This window comes from Chiloscyllium punctatum, chromosome 49 (genome assembly GCF_047496795.1).
Source record: "Chiloscyllium punctatum isolate Juve2018m chromosome 49, sChiPun1.3, whole genome shotgun sequence".
NCBI classification, from domain to species: Eukaryota; Metazoa; Chordata; class Chondrichthyes; order Orectolobiformes; family Hemiscylliidae; genus Chiloscyllium; species Chiloscyllium punctatum.
This window is the reverse complement of record NC_092787.1, coordinates 20088169-20107512: the sequence shown is the minus strand read 5'-3', so window position 1 is coordinate 20107512 and position 19344 is coordinate 20088169. Positions and strand designations below refer to the sequence as shown.

Here is a 19344-nt window from a genome sequence, read left to right as displayed (position 1 = left end):
AACTACATCAGAATCCCACAGAATTGAGGGCAGGTTACTGACATTGCTGGGAAATTGATTTGAGTGGCAAGCTACAGAAAATAGGGATAATGGCTAGGTGCTCAAATTAGCAGGACATGACCAATCCTGTTCCACAAGGATTTGTTAGTGCCTGAAATAATCATAATTATTAATGACTTGGAAAATGGCAGAGCAAGTCGTATATCCAAATTTTGCTGTTGACACAGTTAGATAATATTAGAGACCGTGTAGATGATAGCATAAAGTTACAAAGGGAAATGGACACATTAAGTGAATGGGCAAAACTGTGGTGGATGGAGTTCATTGTAAGAAAGTGTGGGATCATCTAGTTTAGACTGAAAAAGGATAGATCAGGGCACTTTCTAGATGGTGCAAAGTGGATGTCCAAAGAGTTCAGATCTTTAACATGTCACAAGCAGAAAACATCAAGAAAGCTAATGGAATTCTGGCCTTTATATCAAGAGCTCTGGAGTAAAAGGATGTAGGAGTTATACTGCGGTTATACACAGTCCTGGTTAGACCCACTCAGAAAAGATCTGGGTACCACACTTAGGAAGAAACACTGGCCTTTCAAGAAGAACAATGTAGGTTTAGATGAATGATAACTTAATTCCTGAAGTTCAGGTATGAGGAGCGATTATACAAATTAGCCTTTTTTCTACAGTTTAGAAAGGTAAGGAGTGATGTGATTTGAAGTCTTCAAGATTTAAAAGGGGAAATACAGAATAAATAAAGATACAATTCCCATTAGTTGGGGTGTCTAGAAATCGGGGACATTGAGATTTAGGGCTGGACTGTTCAGGAAAGATGTTGCGAAGCCCTACTATATAGAAAGGGTGGCAGAGGTTTGGAACTTGCTTCACAAACAGCAGTAGATGCTGGATCAGTTGTTAGTTTTAAATCTGAGATTTTTTATTAAGCAAAGGCATTCAAGTGTATGGTCCAAAGGCAGGTACGTAGAGTTAGGCCACAGATCAACCATGATCTCATTGAATAACAGAGCAGCCTTGAGAGTCTGAATAGCCTACTCCTGTTCCTATAATTGAAATGGGTGGATATCCTTCCTATCTTAATGATATGAACTTGGGAGTACCTCTACAGGTATACCAAATATTATTGCAAATAAAAGCCTGCAATCTTTCTCAGGAAAGTTACTTTTTTTGTATTGCATATATTATTTAAAATATATCAATATTACAGTACGCCAATAACCTATTTTACTCCAACATTGCAGCAATTTAACTTGTTGGGTTTATGGAATGTTTATACTTTTCAGTTGAACGCTTCATTCCTCAGGAGAATCGCTGGTCTCCTTGTTCGCCCATGGGGACAAGGCGAAAGCATCTTGGCTGTGCTGTATTCCAGGACATGATCTATGCAGTCGGAGGACGTGATGACACAACTGAGCTTAGCAGTGCTGAGCGATACAATCTTCGAACCAATCAGTGGTCTCCAGTGGTTGCTATGACCTCCAGACGGAGTGGGGTAAGTGTGCACTAAGCTCAGTTGTGTTGCATGTACATGCTTTTGGAAAATGTATTTAGCAGACCAGACTCTTGGTATGAAAGTGCCATCTCAGAACTGCAGCTAAGTAAAATATGAAAAGCAGACAAGAGTATAACCCCATTAGATCAGCTACTTTGGGTGACGGATACAATTTCATTTACTGTTCCAGAAGTGAATCTGTTGTAACTCCTGGATGTCTTGTGTTTCATCTTTTTCAATGCAGCCAGCATTGTCGGCATTTCTGATGCTGTACAGCATCTTCAAATTGAAAAGGCATTTCCTCTTGGCACCAATGTGAAGTCTTCAATCTTCTGTAGAAAATAAATGTCCTTTATTGAGTGCCATTCTAACACAAGCTGACAAATGTACACTGTTCCATCTCTGCTGGTTGTGATGTGGAGCCTCATAGAAATGAAAATGGGGAATGAATGTACTGTACCCTCATTGAATAATACAATTTGTACATCTACAAAGCATCAAATGATTTGACAATCTATACTAGGGCTGTTTATATTCTGAATTCCCCCCACCCCACCTACACACACCTCACCCCCCTGCACAGCTCCCACACATATACCCCACTCTCCTGCTCCCACTGTAGAAAAATCTGACATTGCGAGTGTAGCATTGCTGCTAATGTCTGGGTATCAAAGCTAATCTGTTTAGACAAAGTCTCATTTGTTCACTGTACAGTGACCTTTATTGAGCAGATAGATGCCCACAATCTGGTGTTAGCAGTTAACTGCTGACAGTCTGGCACAAGGAATGAAATAACTTTTGTTTTAGAACATAGAACATTACAGCGCAGTACAGGCCCTTCGGCCCTCGATGTTGCGCCGATCAAAGCCCACCTAACCTACACTAACCCACTATCCTCCATATACCTATCCAATGCCCGCTTAAATACCCATAAAGAGGGAGAGTCCACTACTGCTACTGGCAGGGCATTCCATGAACTTACGACTCGCTGAGTGAAGAACCTACCCCTAACATCAGTCCTATATCTACCCCCCCTTAATTTAAAGCTATGCCCCCTTGTAATAGCTGACTCCATACGTGGAAAAAGGTTCTCACTGTCAACCCTATCTAACCCCCTAATCATCTTGTACACCTCTATCAAGTCACCCCTAAACCTTCTTTTCTCCAATGAAAACAACCCCAAGTGCCTCAGCCTTTCCTCATAGGATCTTCCTACCATACCAGGCAACATCCTGGTAAACTTCCTCTGCACCCGTTCCAGTGCCTCCACATCCTTCCTATAGTATGGCGACCAAAACTGCACACAATATTCCAGATGCGGCCGCACCAGAGGCTTATACAACTGCAGCATGACCTCAGGACTCCGGAACTCAATTCCTCTACCAATAAAAGCCAGTACGCCATATGCCTTCTTCACTGCACTATTTACCTGGGTGGCAACTTTCAGAGATCTGTGTACATGGACACCAAGATCCCTCTGCTCTTCCACACTACCAAGTATCCGACCATTAGCCCAGTACCCCATCTTTTTATTACTCTTACCAAAGTGAATCACCTCACACTTAGCTACATTGAACTCCATTTGCCACCTTTCTGCCCAGCTCTGCAGCTTCTCTATATCCCGCTGTAACCTGCCACATCCTTCCTCACTGTCTACAACTCCTCCGACTTTCGTATCATCCACAAACTTGCTCACCCAACCTTCTAACCCTTCCTCCAGGTCATTTATAAAAATGACAAACCGCAATGGTCCCAAAACAGATCCTTGCGGAACACCGCTAGTGACGGCACTCCAAGATGAACCTTTGCCATCAACTACTACCCTCTGTCGTCTTCCAGCCAGCCAATTCCTAATCCAAACCTCCAACTCACCCTCAATGCCATATCTCTGTATTTTCTGCAGTAGCCTACCATGGGGGACCTTATCAAACGCCTTACTAAAATCCATATATACCACATCTACCGCTTTCTCTCTTTTCTCTCATAGAATCCAATCAAACACCTTGAGGGGGAAAAAAGTTATTTCATTCCTTGTGCCTCATTATCCCCTCAGATAATCCTGTTCCTTTGTCCCATGATCTGATATGTCAACGTTATTTTAAGTGCTAATACAAGTAACTTGCTCGTAAAATAATGTTGAAGTATCAGATCATGTGACAAAAGAACAGGATTATCAGAGGGGATAATCAGGCACAAGGAATGAAATAACTTTTTTTTCCCCCTCAAGGTGTTTGACGGGATTCTGAGAGAAAACAAAAGTTATTTCATTCCTTGTGCCTGATTATCCCCTCAGATAATCCTGTTCCTTTGTCACATGATCTGATACTTCAACATTATTTTATGAGCAAGTTGCTTGTATTAGCACTTATTTATTGATGAACTGTCAACACCCTGAGTCTTAACAAGTAATTAAAAATGTTTAATTGATTTTTTTTCTCACCCAAACAGGTTGGTCTTGCTGTTGTAAATGGACTTTTGATGGCAGTTGGTGGTTTTGATGGTACAACTTACTTAAAAACCGTTGAAGTATTTGATCCTGATGCAAATACTTGGAGGTACAAACACATCCAAATGTTTACTATTCCTGAGAAGTGGAGCTGCTTTAATTTCAAACAAAAATAGAAAATGCTGGAGAAACGTCAAGTCTGGCAGCATCTGCGGAGAGAGGAATAAATCCAATGACTACTTCAGAACAGAAGAGTTGTCAAACTGGAGTTGAACTATAAGACCATAAGACATAGGAGTGGAAGTAAGGCCATTCGGCCCATCGAGCCCACTCCGCCATTCAATCATGGCTGATGCGCATTTCAGCTCCACTTGCCAGCGTTCTCCCCGTAGCCCTTAATTCCTCTAGACAACAAGAACCTATCAATCTCGGCCTTGAAGACATTTAGCGTCCCGGCTTCCACTGCACTCCGTGGCAATGAATTCCACAGACCCACCACTCTCTGGCTGAAGAAATGTCTCCGCATTTCCGTTCTGAAATGACCCCCTCTAATTCTAAGGCTGTGTCCACGGGTCCTAGTCTCCTCGCCTAACAGAAACAATTTTCTAGCATCCACCTTTTCAAAGCCATGTATTATTTTGTACGTCTCTATTAGATCTCCCCTTAATCTTCTAAACTCCAACGAATACAATCCCAGTATCCTCAGCCGTTCCTCATATGCTAGACCTGTCATTCCAGGGATCATCCGTGTGAATCTCCGCTGGACACGTTCCAGTGCCAGTATGTCCTTCCTGAGGTGTGGGGACCAAAACTGGACACGGTACTCCAAATGGGGCCTAACCAGAGCTTTATAAAGTCTTAGTAGTACATCTCTGCTTTTATATTCCAACCCTCTTGAGATAAGAGACAACATTGCATTCGCTTTCTTAATCACAGACTCAACCTGCATGTTTACCTTTAGAGAATCCTCGACTAGCACTCCCAGATCCCTTTGTGCTTTGGCTTTATTAAGTTTCTCACCATTTAGAAAGTAGTCCATGCTTTTATTCTTTTTGCCAAAGTGCAAGACCTCGCACTTGCTCACGTTAAATTCCATCAGCCATTTCCTGGACCACTCTCCCAACCTGTCTAGATCCTTCTGTAGCCTCCCCACTTCCTCAGTACTACCTATTAATGCTTTCTCTTTCCACAGATGCTGCCAGACCTGAGATCCTTCAGAATTTTCAGTGTTTGTTTTAGACTTGCAGCATTTGTTGTATTTTGCTTTTATTAGATTTTATCCTCCTTTTGATTCCATTCAACATAAATAACTATTATAACCAAGTTAGACTTTCAAAAGATGTAAAATTGAGCCTTTTGATTAGCTTTTGTAACTCGTGTGAAGTTCAGCAATTGCAGAATGGAACAGACAGAACTACATACACAGTACAATGGCTTCAGTTACAGCAATAAATACTGAGTATTGTTAAAAACAAAAGTTTTCCAGAAATTCTAATTTCATGAAGTACATTGACATATGGTAGCAATAGGTTGAGACTCCAATGCCAGTGTGTAACTCAAATCCTTTGCTGTGAATCAACACCACTCTTCAGTTTCATTTGAGAGAGGTCCTTGTTTGATCCAAAAGGCACAAAAACTTGAATTAACTTCAGCATCTCTTCCATTTCACAGTGGCCCAAGTGATTAGCTAAAAATACTAGCATTTTCACTTGCCCAGGCGTATAGGAATGTGGATTTTTTTTAGATTAGCTTATTTAGTGTGGAAACAGGCCCTTCGGCCCAACAAGTCCACACCGACCCATTTTCCCCTACATTTACCCCTGGCCCTAACACTACAGGCAATTTAGCATGGCCAATTCACCTAACCTGCACATTTTTGGACTGTGGGAGGAAACTCACGCAGACACAGGGAGATCTAGTTGAATCAAGGTAATCTCAAATGCTTTGAGCATAAATCTAGCACTCACCATTCTGTATTTAAATTTAAAATCTTACTGAATTAATCAATCAAGAGAGAATTACCAATTCCTATTTTTCATGCAAGTATTTTGTCCTCTCCAATACCATTTTCCTTCAAGTAATAGACAAACAAGATTTTCAATAAGTTTATTTATTTAGTTTGCACAGTCACCTGAGATGGGAATTGAACCTGGGTCACTGGCGCTGTGAGGTAGCAGTGCTAACCACTGTGCCGCTTGATGTACTGTTTGAAATATGGTACCTCCTACAATTCAATTTCCTTGGTATGGTGCTGGGTTGCAAATCTAGATTCTGCAATTTTGGCTTTCTGTAAATTAAACTGAGCAAGGGTCACTGGCCCCAAAACGTTAACTTTGACTTCTCTTCACAGATGCTACCAGACTTTGAGCTTTTCCACCAACTTTTGTTTTCATTTCTGATTTACAGCTTCTGCAGTTCTTTTGGGTTGAACTTAAACTGTTTGTTTTGGCTGAACAGAGTGCCATCAAAGCTACAAGTGATTTTGTTTTTCATCTGTGGGAAATAGTTTTAATTTAACACACAACTTACTTAGTACATCCTGTGCAACAGTAGAATCCCATATTACAGGCACCAGCATATCTATCAGCCACTACGTAGTCAATAAGTCAGCCTTACTTGGTTTGTTCACAAATAAATCCCTCAACATTATGGCAGAGTGGAAAATTTGAACAGTACATGGTGGTTATGACAGTCATGGTGATTTGGTCATCAACAAGTAGCATGTGGCTTGATGTGACTAAGAATGTGGTTCTACTACTGTAACCAGTACATTGCAAAGAAAAGTCGGTAGAATATTCAGATTCATCTCAGTAACTGATGGGAAAATAAATTACAGCAAAAGGGAAAACAAGACAGTATCCATATACTTATTCTACCACTCCCATTCCATAGGCAGTTTATAACATTGCCAAACTACAGGTTTGTAGTTATGATGAAGCAATGAAAGCTGCTAAGTACAATCTAGTTTAATCAAGGTAATCTCAAATGCTTTGAGCATAAATCTAGCACTCACCATTCTGTACACTTAAATTTAAGATCTTACTGAATTAATCAGACGAGAGAGAATTACCAATTCCTATTTTTCATGCAAGTATTTTGTCCTCTCCAATACCATTTTCCTTCAAGTAATAGACAAACAAGATTTTCAATGGGTTTATTTATTTAGTTTGTGCAGTACTCTAAATTTAAATGTTTTAATTTTGAATTGATTTATTCCCTCAGGCTCTTTGGAAGTATGAATTACAGACGGCTTGGAGGTGGAGTCGGTGTAGTGAAGATGACACAATGCGAGTCTCACATTTGGTGAATCTTCAGAATTAAGAGTTTATCAATTTACAATAGCATTGTTACAAAAAGACAATCATTTGATTCCAAGTGGATTAAGTGGCATACACAGGAGTACTTTCTGTAATAAGTGCATTATATAATCTAACAATTTTATACATTCTGTAAACATTCATGGAGATCTAGCAGTTGCATTTCTTGCAAAGTTGGGACAATGTATTAGAAACTGGTAGGAATGCCTTAGAGCCACCTTAAAACAAAACCTGCTGCCTTATCACCCAGTGCTGAGTAAGTGATCCACATAGGTAAGTGTTATTTTAAAGTAGCTAATTTATTCTGGCACCTGTGCAGGCATGATAAATCTGCCAATATTTATGCAATTTAAATGAAATTACAACTATTTGAAGCACTAAAAAAAATCTTTGGTTCAGGGTCAATAAATAAAGCCAATGATCAGTCTCCTGAAGCAGAGGTTTTCATTCCGACATGGTGCATGACTTTATTTTAAAATTGCAGTGTGACAGTAAGGTATGGATATTTGACTTTGAAAATCTGCTATGGCTTTATTACAGTCTGGATTTTAAAATCAAAATTTGACCAAAAAAAATATGGAAGTGAAAGCCAGAATCTGTTTGAATATCATGAGGTTGTGTAGATCTTGCCACAAGTTTAAGGATCCAGTCATGTAGAGACTCACTTAGTTATTGAATTTCAATTATAAAGACTTCCAAAGTCTGATCAAGTTTTGAAAAACTCAGCAGGTTCTAGTTGATGTTTCTTCCCTTAGTGAAGATAAAAGGAGATGCAGATTCTGTTATGCAACTATTAGATAATTTAAGCAACTAGAACCCTACTTAGTAAGGGAAAACAGGTGAAATTTTAAAATTTGAAGTTGACCAAAACTTGTAAAGCACTTTCTAATTCTTGATTTAGGGGTTACACAGACATTTAGCAAAACTAAAGAGCAGTTGGTTGTCATGTTGTATCCATGTATACATGATGTTCCTAACCTATTAAGTCCAGCCTCTATTAGAATGCAGGATGAGCTAAGGAGCTTATGGTTCATTCCTAGCCAAGTTACATTGCAAAAAGCAAATCAAACTTCAAATTAGGTTGAATGGTATCCATTGTATTTTCTACTTAAGTAGCAGGAGTCAAAAACAACTTAGGGTTCTCTGGCCATGCAGTTGTAAGACTAGTGCATTATGGTTCTAAATTAGGAATTGCTATTTTCATTTACTAACTTGCTTCAAGCTCATCATTCACAAGATGTGATCTTAAACTCTACTTTTATTGAAACTGTCCATTTTTTAAGTGAGCAATTCTTTTTTAAACCAAGAGTCAGTCAGTGTTTTTGATTTTACCCTTCGTAAGGAACACATCTGGACTCAGCACCTTTAGTGTGAAGGATTGCAGAGTAAGTTTACTTAAATGCACAATACTAAATTGTCTGAAAGTGACAAAACTTGCAGATTTATTTTTAAACAGCTTATGTTCAATTTGTACAGTATTTAATAAAGTTGAAAGCTCAGTTCAACTGCTTCATTATTTCTGAAGCTATTACAGCTTTGAGCATTTTACCCCAACTATTTAAGTTATTGGAAACAGGGTACACTGCATTGAAAAAGTGATTTTCCACAAACACCTACAAACCCATGGTATTAACCAGAGCAATTGTGGCAACAGAATTCTCAAAATGGTGTAAACAGAGGACATTTATCATTTGAATTTAGTGTTTGACAACAACTACTTTTCCTCAAAAAAAATTACTTCATAACCAAGTTCAAACAGTGAGAGAGTTCCCTGCAAAAACATTTGAAACAATGACCCCCAAAGGATAATTCCTATTCAAAGCTAAATGTGTGGCATAAAGTGTTGACTGTTAACACTATCAACAGATGCTGCTTCACTTTACCTCCAACTGCTTTCAGGATGAAGGAAATTATGCACATTTTTAGAAGGAGTCTCAACCCAACATAACACTTACAGTAAAGCAATCAGAATAAAGTAGTCAATATTTCACAGCCCAACTTTTGGTATCACAGGTATACCACAGTGCAGATACATCAAATACACTACAGAAATACACAGAGGATCGTTCCAGTCCTATGGCCATAGCAGTTTAATTCAAAACAATCTACTTTTGAAGTAGGCACTGGTTAAGTACGTGCAGCAGCTAACCAGTAAAGTGTGGGGCTATGGCACAGTAACTAGTTCCACAAACAGATAATTACCCTTGGTTATAACTCACTAACATCACTTGGAGTAACACCAGAATAATATTTGTACCAGAAATGCCTACTTATTAGACAGGATATTTGAAAATAATCCAGGTTTAAATTGGTTATAAACTTAAGAAGATCAAGTCCACCATAGCCACTTCTTCAGGACATGGTTCATTTGTTGTCACTGGCAAATCCACTTCAGGCCAGTTTCCCAGTGACTTTTCAGTCATTAGCCCATTTAAATCCAGGGCTTGGGATGATTGTGATTCAGACTTTACTTTTGAAGGAGGAGCCTGACTTGTGAGAATTGAACTGTCTTGATCCATATTTGATGTTGGAATCTCTGAGCTTTCGTTTGCAGTGGTGGAATTAGAGTCTGTAATGATAGTCATGTAGAAAGTTAAACCCACTTTCCACTCAAGTTATTTCAGTGATGGTGGGAGGTTAGTGGGATGGGGGAAAATGGGAAAGTAGGTTATAATTAGTTACAAGTAAGTCAGTTTTTTTTAAAAAATGTACAGCAGAGAACAGATAGGCCATCACAGTGGAAGTTTTAAATTTGATTTGAAATTTAAACCATTGGTTCTTTCTTGCAATAATTGGATTATTAGCTGAAGGGAAGATAGCAATATGGGCATGCAGTTTAAAAGGGAAAAAACACCAATGGATTGTAGATTTGTCAACAGTGATGCTTGGATCCCTGTGGGCCTAGGGGACTGGTTAACAATGTAGTGTAATGCTAACAGCTGCACAGTTCAATTCCTGCGCTGGCTGAAGTTAGTCTTCTCACTCATACCTGAGGGTTGGTGAGCCTAACATTGAGAGAGACAATATTTTCAAGTAACTCTTCTTCAGGATCAGAGTTTCTCCTGCAATTTCTAGTTGTGTCATCCTAGAGTCCCACATTGTTCAGCAGTGATGGTCTGACAACACCATAATCTCCATGTTTGTGAGCAGAGACTTCTACACCTAGTGATATTTGCATGATGAGTCAGATATGCAAATATTCAGCACAATAAATAGTAAGAAAGTAAAATATAGGGAAAGATCTTCCCTCCCACTCAATTTGGCCACATTGGTTTGGAGGTGGATTACTGGACTCTAACTCTGCAGATGCTGCCAAACTAGTTTCTCCAGCAATTTTAGTTTTTCCAATGAATTGAATTTGAATGGAATTAAATGCAGAGGGAAGTTAATAGTTATTTACCTATTATTCAAAAGCTCAATTTATTTTAAGATATTCCAGGTATGAAGGTTTATAGATGCTAGAGTGACACATTTGGATACTTACTATCGTTCACTTGTTAAAATGCGTCAAGATGATAGGAAAAATTCAGTCTGGTAGAAGTTAGGGACTTTGCTTATGAGGGACTCTAAGAACTAGGATTATTCACTTTGAAAGTATTTTTGATATAAATGGAAACATGCTTTTTCTTCTAGGGCATAAACTTCACATCAAGGAGTTAAATTTTTCTAAACAAAATGCAAGTGATACCTGTACAGCAACCTACTAAACGGTGTAGATTCAGTGAGGGGACATGCTATGACTTAAAGTTACAGACATCCCCACATAATATCTTGACTCCAGAAAAAAAAAAGGAAGTTCCAGATCTTAAATATTATTTGCAGCCAATAAGTTAAAATAAATACTGAGAAAGTGTCATTACTGAAGTCAGAGGAATGGGGATTTTATTTCAAGTGCTGAGAATTGACAGAATTAGCTAAAACAGGTAGAAGCAACACAAGTACAAGTTGTGGTATAGAGTTCCTACTTCACAATGGGATTCAGAAATTTGACCCAAATTGATAGCTTGCAGACAGTGACAATTTGCACACCTGCCTGGGTTTGGGAGGTCATGTTGCACTGTGCAGGATGTTGGTGAGGCCACTTTTGGAATACGGCATTTAAATTTAAATCGCCTTCCTATAGTATAGATGTTAAAAATTTGAAGGGGTTCAGGAAAGATTTACAAAAGGATGCGACTGGGATTGGAGGGTTTGAGCTATAGGGTGAGGCTGAATAGGCTGGGGCTTTTTTCATTGGAGTTGGAAAGCTGACCCTGTAGAGGTTTATAAAAATTTAGGGGCATGGTGAGGGTGAATAGCAAAAAAAAAAATTCTTTTTCCCAGGGTAGGGGATTACAAAGCTAGAGGGCACAGGTTTAAAATAAGATGGGAAAGATATAAAAAGGACCCAAGAGGCAACTTTTCATGCAGAGGATGGTGCTTGTATGGAATGAGCTGCCAGAGGGGGGAGGAGGCAAGTACAGTTACGTTTTAAAATGGCATCTGGATGGGTACATGAATAGGAAGGGTTTAGACAGATATGGGCCAAATGCTGGCAAATGGGACTAGATTAATTTAGGATATCACAGAACATAGAACAATACGGCGCAGAACAGGCCCTCTATGTTGTGCCGACCTGTGAACTATTCTCAGCTCGTTCCCCTACACTATCCCATCATCCATGTGTTTATCCAAGGATTGTTTAAATCTCCTGAATGTGGCTGAGTTAACTACATTGGCAGGCAGGGCATTCCACGCCCTGACCACTCAGATTTAAGACTGCTGTCAGAGGCAGGTTCTTTACTCTATCAGCCCTCAATTTGTAGTTATGTCCCCTCATACAAGCTGATGTCATCATCCTAGGAAAAAAACTCACTGTCTACCATATCTAATCCTCTGATCATCTTGTATGTCTCTATCAAATCCCCCCCCCCCCCCCCCCCCCCCTTAGCCGCCTTCTTTCCAATGAGAACAGACCTAAGTATCTCAGCCTTTCCTCATAAGACCTTTCCTCAAGACCAGGCAACATCCTGGTAAATCTTCTCTGCGCTTTTTCCAATGCTTCCAGAAATACGGGGACCAGAACTGTACACAACATTCCAAGTGTGGCTGCACTAGCGTTTTGTATAGTTGCAGCAGGATATTGCGGCTCGAACTCAATCCCTCTACCTGTGAAACCTAACACACAGTGTGCTTCTTAACAGCACTAAGAACCTGGGTGGCAACCTACAGGGATCAGTGTACATGGACTCCTGCCCATCCATACTACCAAGAATCTTTCCATTGACCCAGTACTTTGCCTTCCTGCTATTCTTCCCAAAGTGCATCACCTCACATTTAGCTGCATTGAACTCCATTTGCCACCTCTCAGCCCAATTCTACAGTTTATCCAAGTCCCCCTGCAACATTCTTCCAAACTGTCCACTACTCCACTGACTTTAGTGTCGTCTGCAAACTTAAAGCATCCACCTATGCCTGCATCTAAGTCATTTATAAAAATGACAAACAGTGGTCCCAAAACAGATGCTTGTGGCACACCACTAGTAACTGGACTCCAGGCTGAATATTTTCCATCAACCACCACTCAAAGGCAGTTTCTAATCCAAACTGCTAAACCACCCTCAATCCCATGCCTCTGAATTTTCTCCAACAGCCTACCATGTGGAACCTTAAAGGCTTTACTGAAGTCCATATGTATACCACGCCAACTTCCCTACCCTCATCTACATGCTTGGTCACCTCCTCAAAAAACTCAATGAGGTTTGAGAGACATGACCTGCCCTTGATGAAACCATGTTGACTATCTGAAATCAGATTGTTGCTCGCTAGATGATTATAAATCTTTTCTTATAATCCTTTCCAAAACCTTTCCTACAACAGAAGTAAGGTCCACTGGTCTGTAATTATCTGGGTCATCTCTACTGCCCTTCTTGAACAAGGGCACAACATTTGCAATCCTCCAGTCCTCTGGTACTAAACCTGTAGACAACAACGACTCAAATATCAAAGCCAAAGGCTCTGCTATCTCCTCCCTAACTTTCCAGAGAATCCTCATAAATTCCATCAGGCCCAGGGGACTTGTCTACTTTCACTCAGAATTGATAACCTGTTCGTAACTAACCTCAATCCTTTGGAGTGTAATATCTCGTACCTCATCTTTCTCCTCTACCATATTCTTTTTCCGGGGTGAAAACAGATGAGAAATATTCGTTTAGCACCTCTCCGATCTCCACAGGGTCCACACAACTTCCCACTTCTGTCTTTGGCCCTACTCCTACCCTAGTTATCCTTTTATTCCTCACATACCTATAGAAAGCTTAGGGTTCTCCTTTATTCTATTTGCTAAAGACGGCTCGTGTCCTCTTTGCTTTTAACTCTTCAAATCCTTCCTAGCTGATCTGGTCAGCGTGGAGAAGTTGGACAGAAGGGTCTGTTTCCATGCTGTATAATTATAACTGAAGAAGTTGCCAGTTACAACAGTGTTGATTTGATGTATTTCACAGCATAATGCAACCTCACCTTGCATGCCTTTCCATTCATCTGGAATGTCAGAACTCAGATTACCTGGTTCACTTGGTCTTTCCACCGTGGGGCTGAAAATACATTAGTAGTTAGTTAATGTCTGAAGATGTAATACGGAGAAACTCTCCTCCCCAAAGTTGCAACTGCTACACAAACCCATCTTGTGGAACTGGATCAAGCATTTCAGAACTTGTGGTCAGAAGATTTTGTTGGTTTTGATCTGCACTGGGGTGTGTTGTAAGCCACTTGATTGGATGTGGCACATGTTGTTCAGAAGAGCCAATGACTGAAAGCGTTGGTTGCTGCTCTACAAAAAAAAAATCCTGTTTATTTTTGCTGTTTAAAACAAATAGGGCAAGCATGTTAAAACCACCTGACCGTTATTACAAGAGTTTGAAAAGTGATTGGTTTAATTTCTAACATTGCAATCAAGTTGCCAATTATTAAACCACCTTTTATCCTGAGCAAAATCTGTAAATGTTATACAAAGATTTTTAAACTGAGTTTTCATGTTTCTCCTTGCATTCCTAGGATGTGCACACTAGCCGTACACAAATGCTCTGGAGATGGTGTTGGGGAGGTATTTCTTGTACGAGTTGTTCAATACAAAATGACCAACTCTGAATCAACCTCTCGACAATTGTATCACTTTGGATCCAAGGTTATATTAAAGGATTAAAAAATTTTCAGTGCTAAGCTACTTAGCTGGGTCCTTGTAATGTGAAACCAAGATTGTCAATGAGACTGACATTTTGTTTCACATTTACCAGTTAATAAATTAGGAAAAACAAAAAAAACTCTCCTAGTGTACATTGTGCAATGTGTAGTCCTGTCTCCATCTCATTAGTCCCGGCTTCTGGATTGACAGTCTGTTAACCTCACTGATGCGATCATCCTTCCCTTTATATTAAGTAGACCTTTCCGCACAAATTAGAGGTCTGTCTACACACTTAATGTGGATGAGCTGGTGTTGGACTGGGGTGGACAAAGTTTTTAAAAAAAAATCACAACACCAGGTTATAATCTGACAGGTTTATGTGGAGGCAAATAAACCTTCGAAAGAGAGCCTCCACATAAAGCTGTTGGACTACAAGCTAGTGTTGTGATTTTTTTTTTAAAAAAAGTTTACACACTTCAAGATAGTTTTTGGTTCAAAATAAGTTATTTTCTGACCTTACATCAAGTTCAGTTTGACTTTGTGCTAGGAAATAAAAGGGAGTCAACAGCCCTTATAGGGTAGGCAATGGTCTAGTGCTACTGTCATGGACTTAATCCCAGAGATCCTGGGTTAGAATCCCACCATGGCAGATGGTGGCATTTGTGTTCAATAAATAGAGAATTAAGGAGTAATGACTACTATAAATCCATTGCCAGTTGTTGGAAAAAACATCTGGTTCACTAATGCCCTTTAGGGAAGTCAGTCTGCCATCCTTACCTGCATTAGTGGTGCTGGAACAGCACAGCAGTTCAGGCAGCATCCAATGAGCAGCGATATAGACGTTTCGGCAAAAGCCCTTCATCAGGACTAAATGCTTTAGTCTGCTGTTTGGATGCTGCCTGAACTGCTGTGCTCTTCCAGCACCACTAATCCAGTATTTGTTTTCCAGCATCTGCAGTTATTGTTTTTACCTGCCATCCCTACCTGGTCTGGCCTACATGTGACTCCAGACCCATAGCAAAGTGGGTGACTCACCTGCCCTCTGGGCAATTAGGGATGGGTAATAAATGCTGCTTAGCCAATGAGACCCTAATCCTGTTACAGGATAAAAGAGAAAAGTTACTAGAACTAACCTGAAAGAGTTGGTATGTTCAGTTGTGGCAAATCCTGAGAGATTCCTGCACTTTCAGCCAGAGTTTGCTTATTCCCTTTTGTAGTTTGAATTGTGCACATTCTCACTGGCTCCTTTTTGCTGTTGAATGAAAGAAATTTAAGTGTGAAAATGTCATTTACATTAAGAACATACATTTTTGGGGAAATAAAATTGAGGAATTGACTGATCCAGATCAGCAGCCAGACAAACATTTATGGTTCTGGATGTAGGTTTGCTCACTGGTCTTTGGTTCTTCTGAAAAGGAAACTTTAGGCCGCTTCCACTCCTATCCTTCCTCTCTCCCATTTTCCCACCGTCAGTAATGAACAGATACCTCCTTCCAGTAATGGGACAGCAATTCTTAGATGCCATCTTGAGATTGGTATGCATAAATCATTGGTGGTGTGTAGCCCTTGGGGTAGTCATAGTCAGAGATAGTCCTACCTACCAGCACCCTCTAAACCCTTCCTATTAATATACCCATTCAAATGCCTTTTAAATATTGTAATCGTACCAGCCTCCACCACTTCCTCTGGCAGCTCATTCCATACACATACCATCCTCTGCATGAAAAGGTTGCCCCTTAGGTGTCTCATTCCTTTCCCCTCACCCTAAACCTATGCCCTCTAGTTCTGGACTCCCCCGACCCCAGGGAAAAGACTTTTCCTATTTATCCTATCCATGCCCCTCAATTTTGTAAACCTCGATAAGGTCACCCTTCAGCCTCAGACGCTCCAGATAAAACAGCCCCAGCCTGTTCAGCCTCTCCCTTTAGCTCAACTCCTCCAAGCCTGGCAACATCCTTGTAAGTCTTTTCTGAACCCTTTCAAGTTTGACAACATCTTTCCAATAGGAAGGAGACCAAAATTGCACACAATATTCCAACAGTGGCCTAACCAATGTCCTGTATAGCCGCAATATGACCTCCCAATTCCTGTACTCAATACTCTGACCAATAAAGGAAAACATACCAAACGCCCTCTTCACTAAACCTATCTACCTGCAACTCCACTTTCAAGGAGCTATAAACCTGCACTCCAAGGTCTCTTTGTTCAGCAGATAATGAAGTAAAGCTGTTGCAGTCCACATGCCGTGGGTTGACCCACAATGCTGTTGGGAAGCAAATTCCAAGACTTTGACCCAGTGACAGTGAAGAAACAGCAATACGTTTCCAAGTCAGGATGGAGTGTGGCTCTGAGGGGAACCTGAAGGTGATGGTGTTCCTATTAACTGCTGCCCTTGTCCTTTTAGGTGAAAGTGGTCATGGGTTTGGAAAGTGCTGAGGACCTTTGGTAGAAGGCTAGATATCCGATGTTTATATAGTGTATCATATTGGACAATGCGTCATGATTCATTTGCTGTCATTTTCCAAAAGAAAAAAGTTATGAATTTAGAATTGTACGAGATCTTGTCAAACTTGAAAGGGTTCAGAAAATATTTACAAGAATGTTGCCAGGGTTGGAGGATTTGAGCTATAGGAAGAGGCTGAACAGGCTGGAGCGTCAGAGGCTGAGTGGTGACCTTATAGAAATTTATAAAATCATGAGGCATGGATAGGGTAAATAGACAAAGTCTTTTCCCTGGGGTCAGGGAGTCCATAACTAGAGGGCATAGGTTTAGGGGGAGGGGAAAGATATGAGAGAGACCTAAGGGGCAACTTTTTCCGCACATGCAGTAGTAGAGGTAAGTGTATGGAATGAGCTGCCAGAGGAAGGGTGGAGGCTGGGTACAATTGCAAGATTTAAAAGGCTTCTGGATGGGTATATGTATAGGAAGGGTTTGGAGGGATATGGGCTGGGTGCTGGCAGGTGGGACTCGATTGGGTTGGGATATCTGGTCGGCATGGACGGGTTGGACCGAAGGGTCTGTTTCCATGCTGTACATCTTGATGACTAAATGCAGGAGATCAGGAGTCTCCAAATTCATAACTGTGAGCTAATTGTTTTGTAAAGCTTAGCCAACAATAAAATCAAAAATCAGTTACAGCTTTAAGGCTTTATCTCCTGTACCAACCCATCCCACTATTCTGGAGGAGGATTGCTGCAATTCAGTTTCCATTGGCTAGCCAGTCCAGGTTAGATAGACTAAAATGGAGTGGAGATTTTAGATCAGAGTGGTGCTAGAAAAGCACAGCAGGTCAGGCAGCATCCGAGGAGCAGGAAAAATCAATTTTCCTGCTTCTTGGATGCTGTCTGACCTGCTGTGCTTTTCCAGCATCTGCAGTCCTCAATTTTGCCTAAAATGGAGTGGATAAGAGTGGACCTAGAAACAACACAGCAGGTCAAGCAGAGAGAGAGAGGTCAGTGTTTCAGATAACTCCTGTTACCTTCTGACTCTCCAGCTCTAACTCCAATTTCTCCCACTTGGAGATAATGTGAACAATGCCCCAAAACGTGGGAAAAAAACCAAACAAAAATGCCCAAGGACTGAACAAATCTGAAGGACACTGCTTCAACCTTACGTGCACGGTTTTCTTTTCCCTTTTGTCTTCTTGCTTCTTTCTGGAGTCGGCTTTTGCCATTTTTCATAGAGTCCTTCAGGTATGGATAAAATCTGAACCAAAAGCAGTTTTGCATTACAAAAGGCATAACTTGGTGTTAAGAGTAGATTGACAAGCTTGCAGACTCCTGTCAGATTCTCAAATGTTAAATAAGTACATTTTAGACTAAATACTGGAGCTAACGAGTGTATTTAATATAACAGCTCATCATAGGGTTTGTTGACAGATAGCCAACATGTGATGCTAGTCTACGTGAGAATAAATTTTTCACCCCAGGATACAACAGAACAATTAGTTGCTAGTTCTTAGGAACAGACAGTTATAAGTAAGTGGAGGTGGCATTGTTGGACCGGGGTGGATAAAGTTAAAACTGACGACAACACCAGGTTAAAGTCCTGCAGGATTATTCGTAAGTAAAGCATTTGGAGCACCATTTCATCAGGTAGCTAGTGACAAAGGAGCAGTGCTCCAAAAGTTTGTACTTCCAAATAAACCTGTTGGACTATAACCTGGTGTTGAGATTTTTGTTTAAACAGTTAGAAGTAGATGAAGACTTGACTACTTGTTTGTTATGACTGGTAGAACCACACAAAAAAAAAAATCCCATGTTCAATTCCTGAGTTAGCCAATTCTCATTAAGCTTGGACAGGACTTGAAATGTAATTAGATTTAATTTTATTGTCATGTGTGAAGTGCAGACATAATGAAATGTTATGAAGTTCCCACATACAGCACCATCTTAGGAAAAAAAAACTTAAATACCAAGTAGTAAAAGAGCCAAATTAATAAGGTTAAGCATTATAGACCACTTGAAGGCTTTGGGAGTAATATACAAAAAAAGAGGAACGACTGAATTGTAAATAAAAAGCGTTAGTATACACTTTTTAAAAAGCAGGAGGAACTATATCTAGTCTACTCACTCTCAATTGTTCTGGAGGTGGGATAAGGGTTTGAACAAGCTCCAGATATTTCACAGTCATCTCTAAGACAGATGCCATATCATTCCTTCGTCCTTCAAATTTCGGCAGCAGATCACGGAGCTGGTCACAGCTGCTCTTAATCCGTTTCCTGCAAAACGTGATGATCCCAAAACGGACAGTTCATTCTTGGTAGCTATGTAGCCTTCTGGTCAGCAGACACAAAGGTTTAAACATTCATTACACTTGGATGTAACAGATTGGACTAGGAAAAAACTCCTTGTCCCCATCTGGCAGAGGAGAGCTGGAGCAGTGTTGCTCACCTACCTAGGCATCAGTGGAAAGA

The 19344-nt window shown here is 40.3% G+C and overlaps 1 protein-coding gene across 1 annotated transcript in view; it reads left to right on the top strand.

Moving 5' to 3' along the window:
- Positions 1-8768, top strand: part of LOC140469335 (kelch-like protein 20) — a 47029-nt gene extending 38261 nt beyond the window's left edge. Inside the window, exons 9-11 of the mRNA XM_072565754.1 lie at positions 1298-1506; positions 3955-4061; positions 7175-8768. Of these exons, the coding sequence (XP_072421855.1) occupies positions 1298-1506; positions 3955-4061; positions 7175-7259 (401 nt within the window). The 3' untranslated portion in view covers positions 7260-8768. The remainder of the gene's footprint in view (positions 1-1297; positions 1507-3954; positions 4062-7174) is intronic.
- Positions 8769-19344: the final 10576 nt, after the last annotated feature.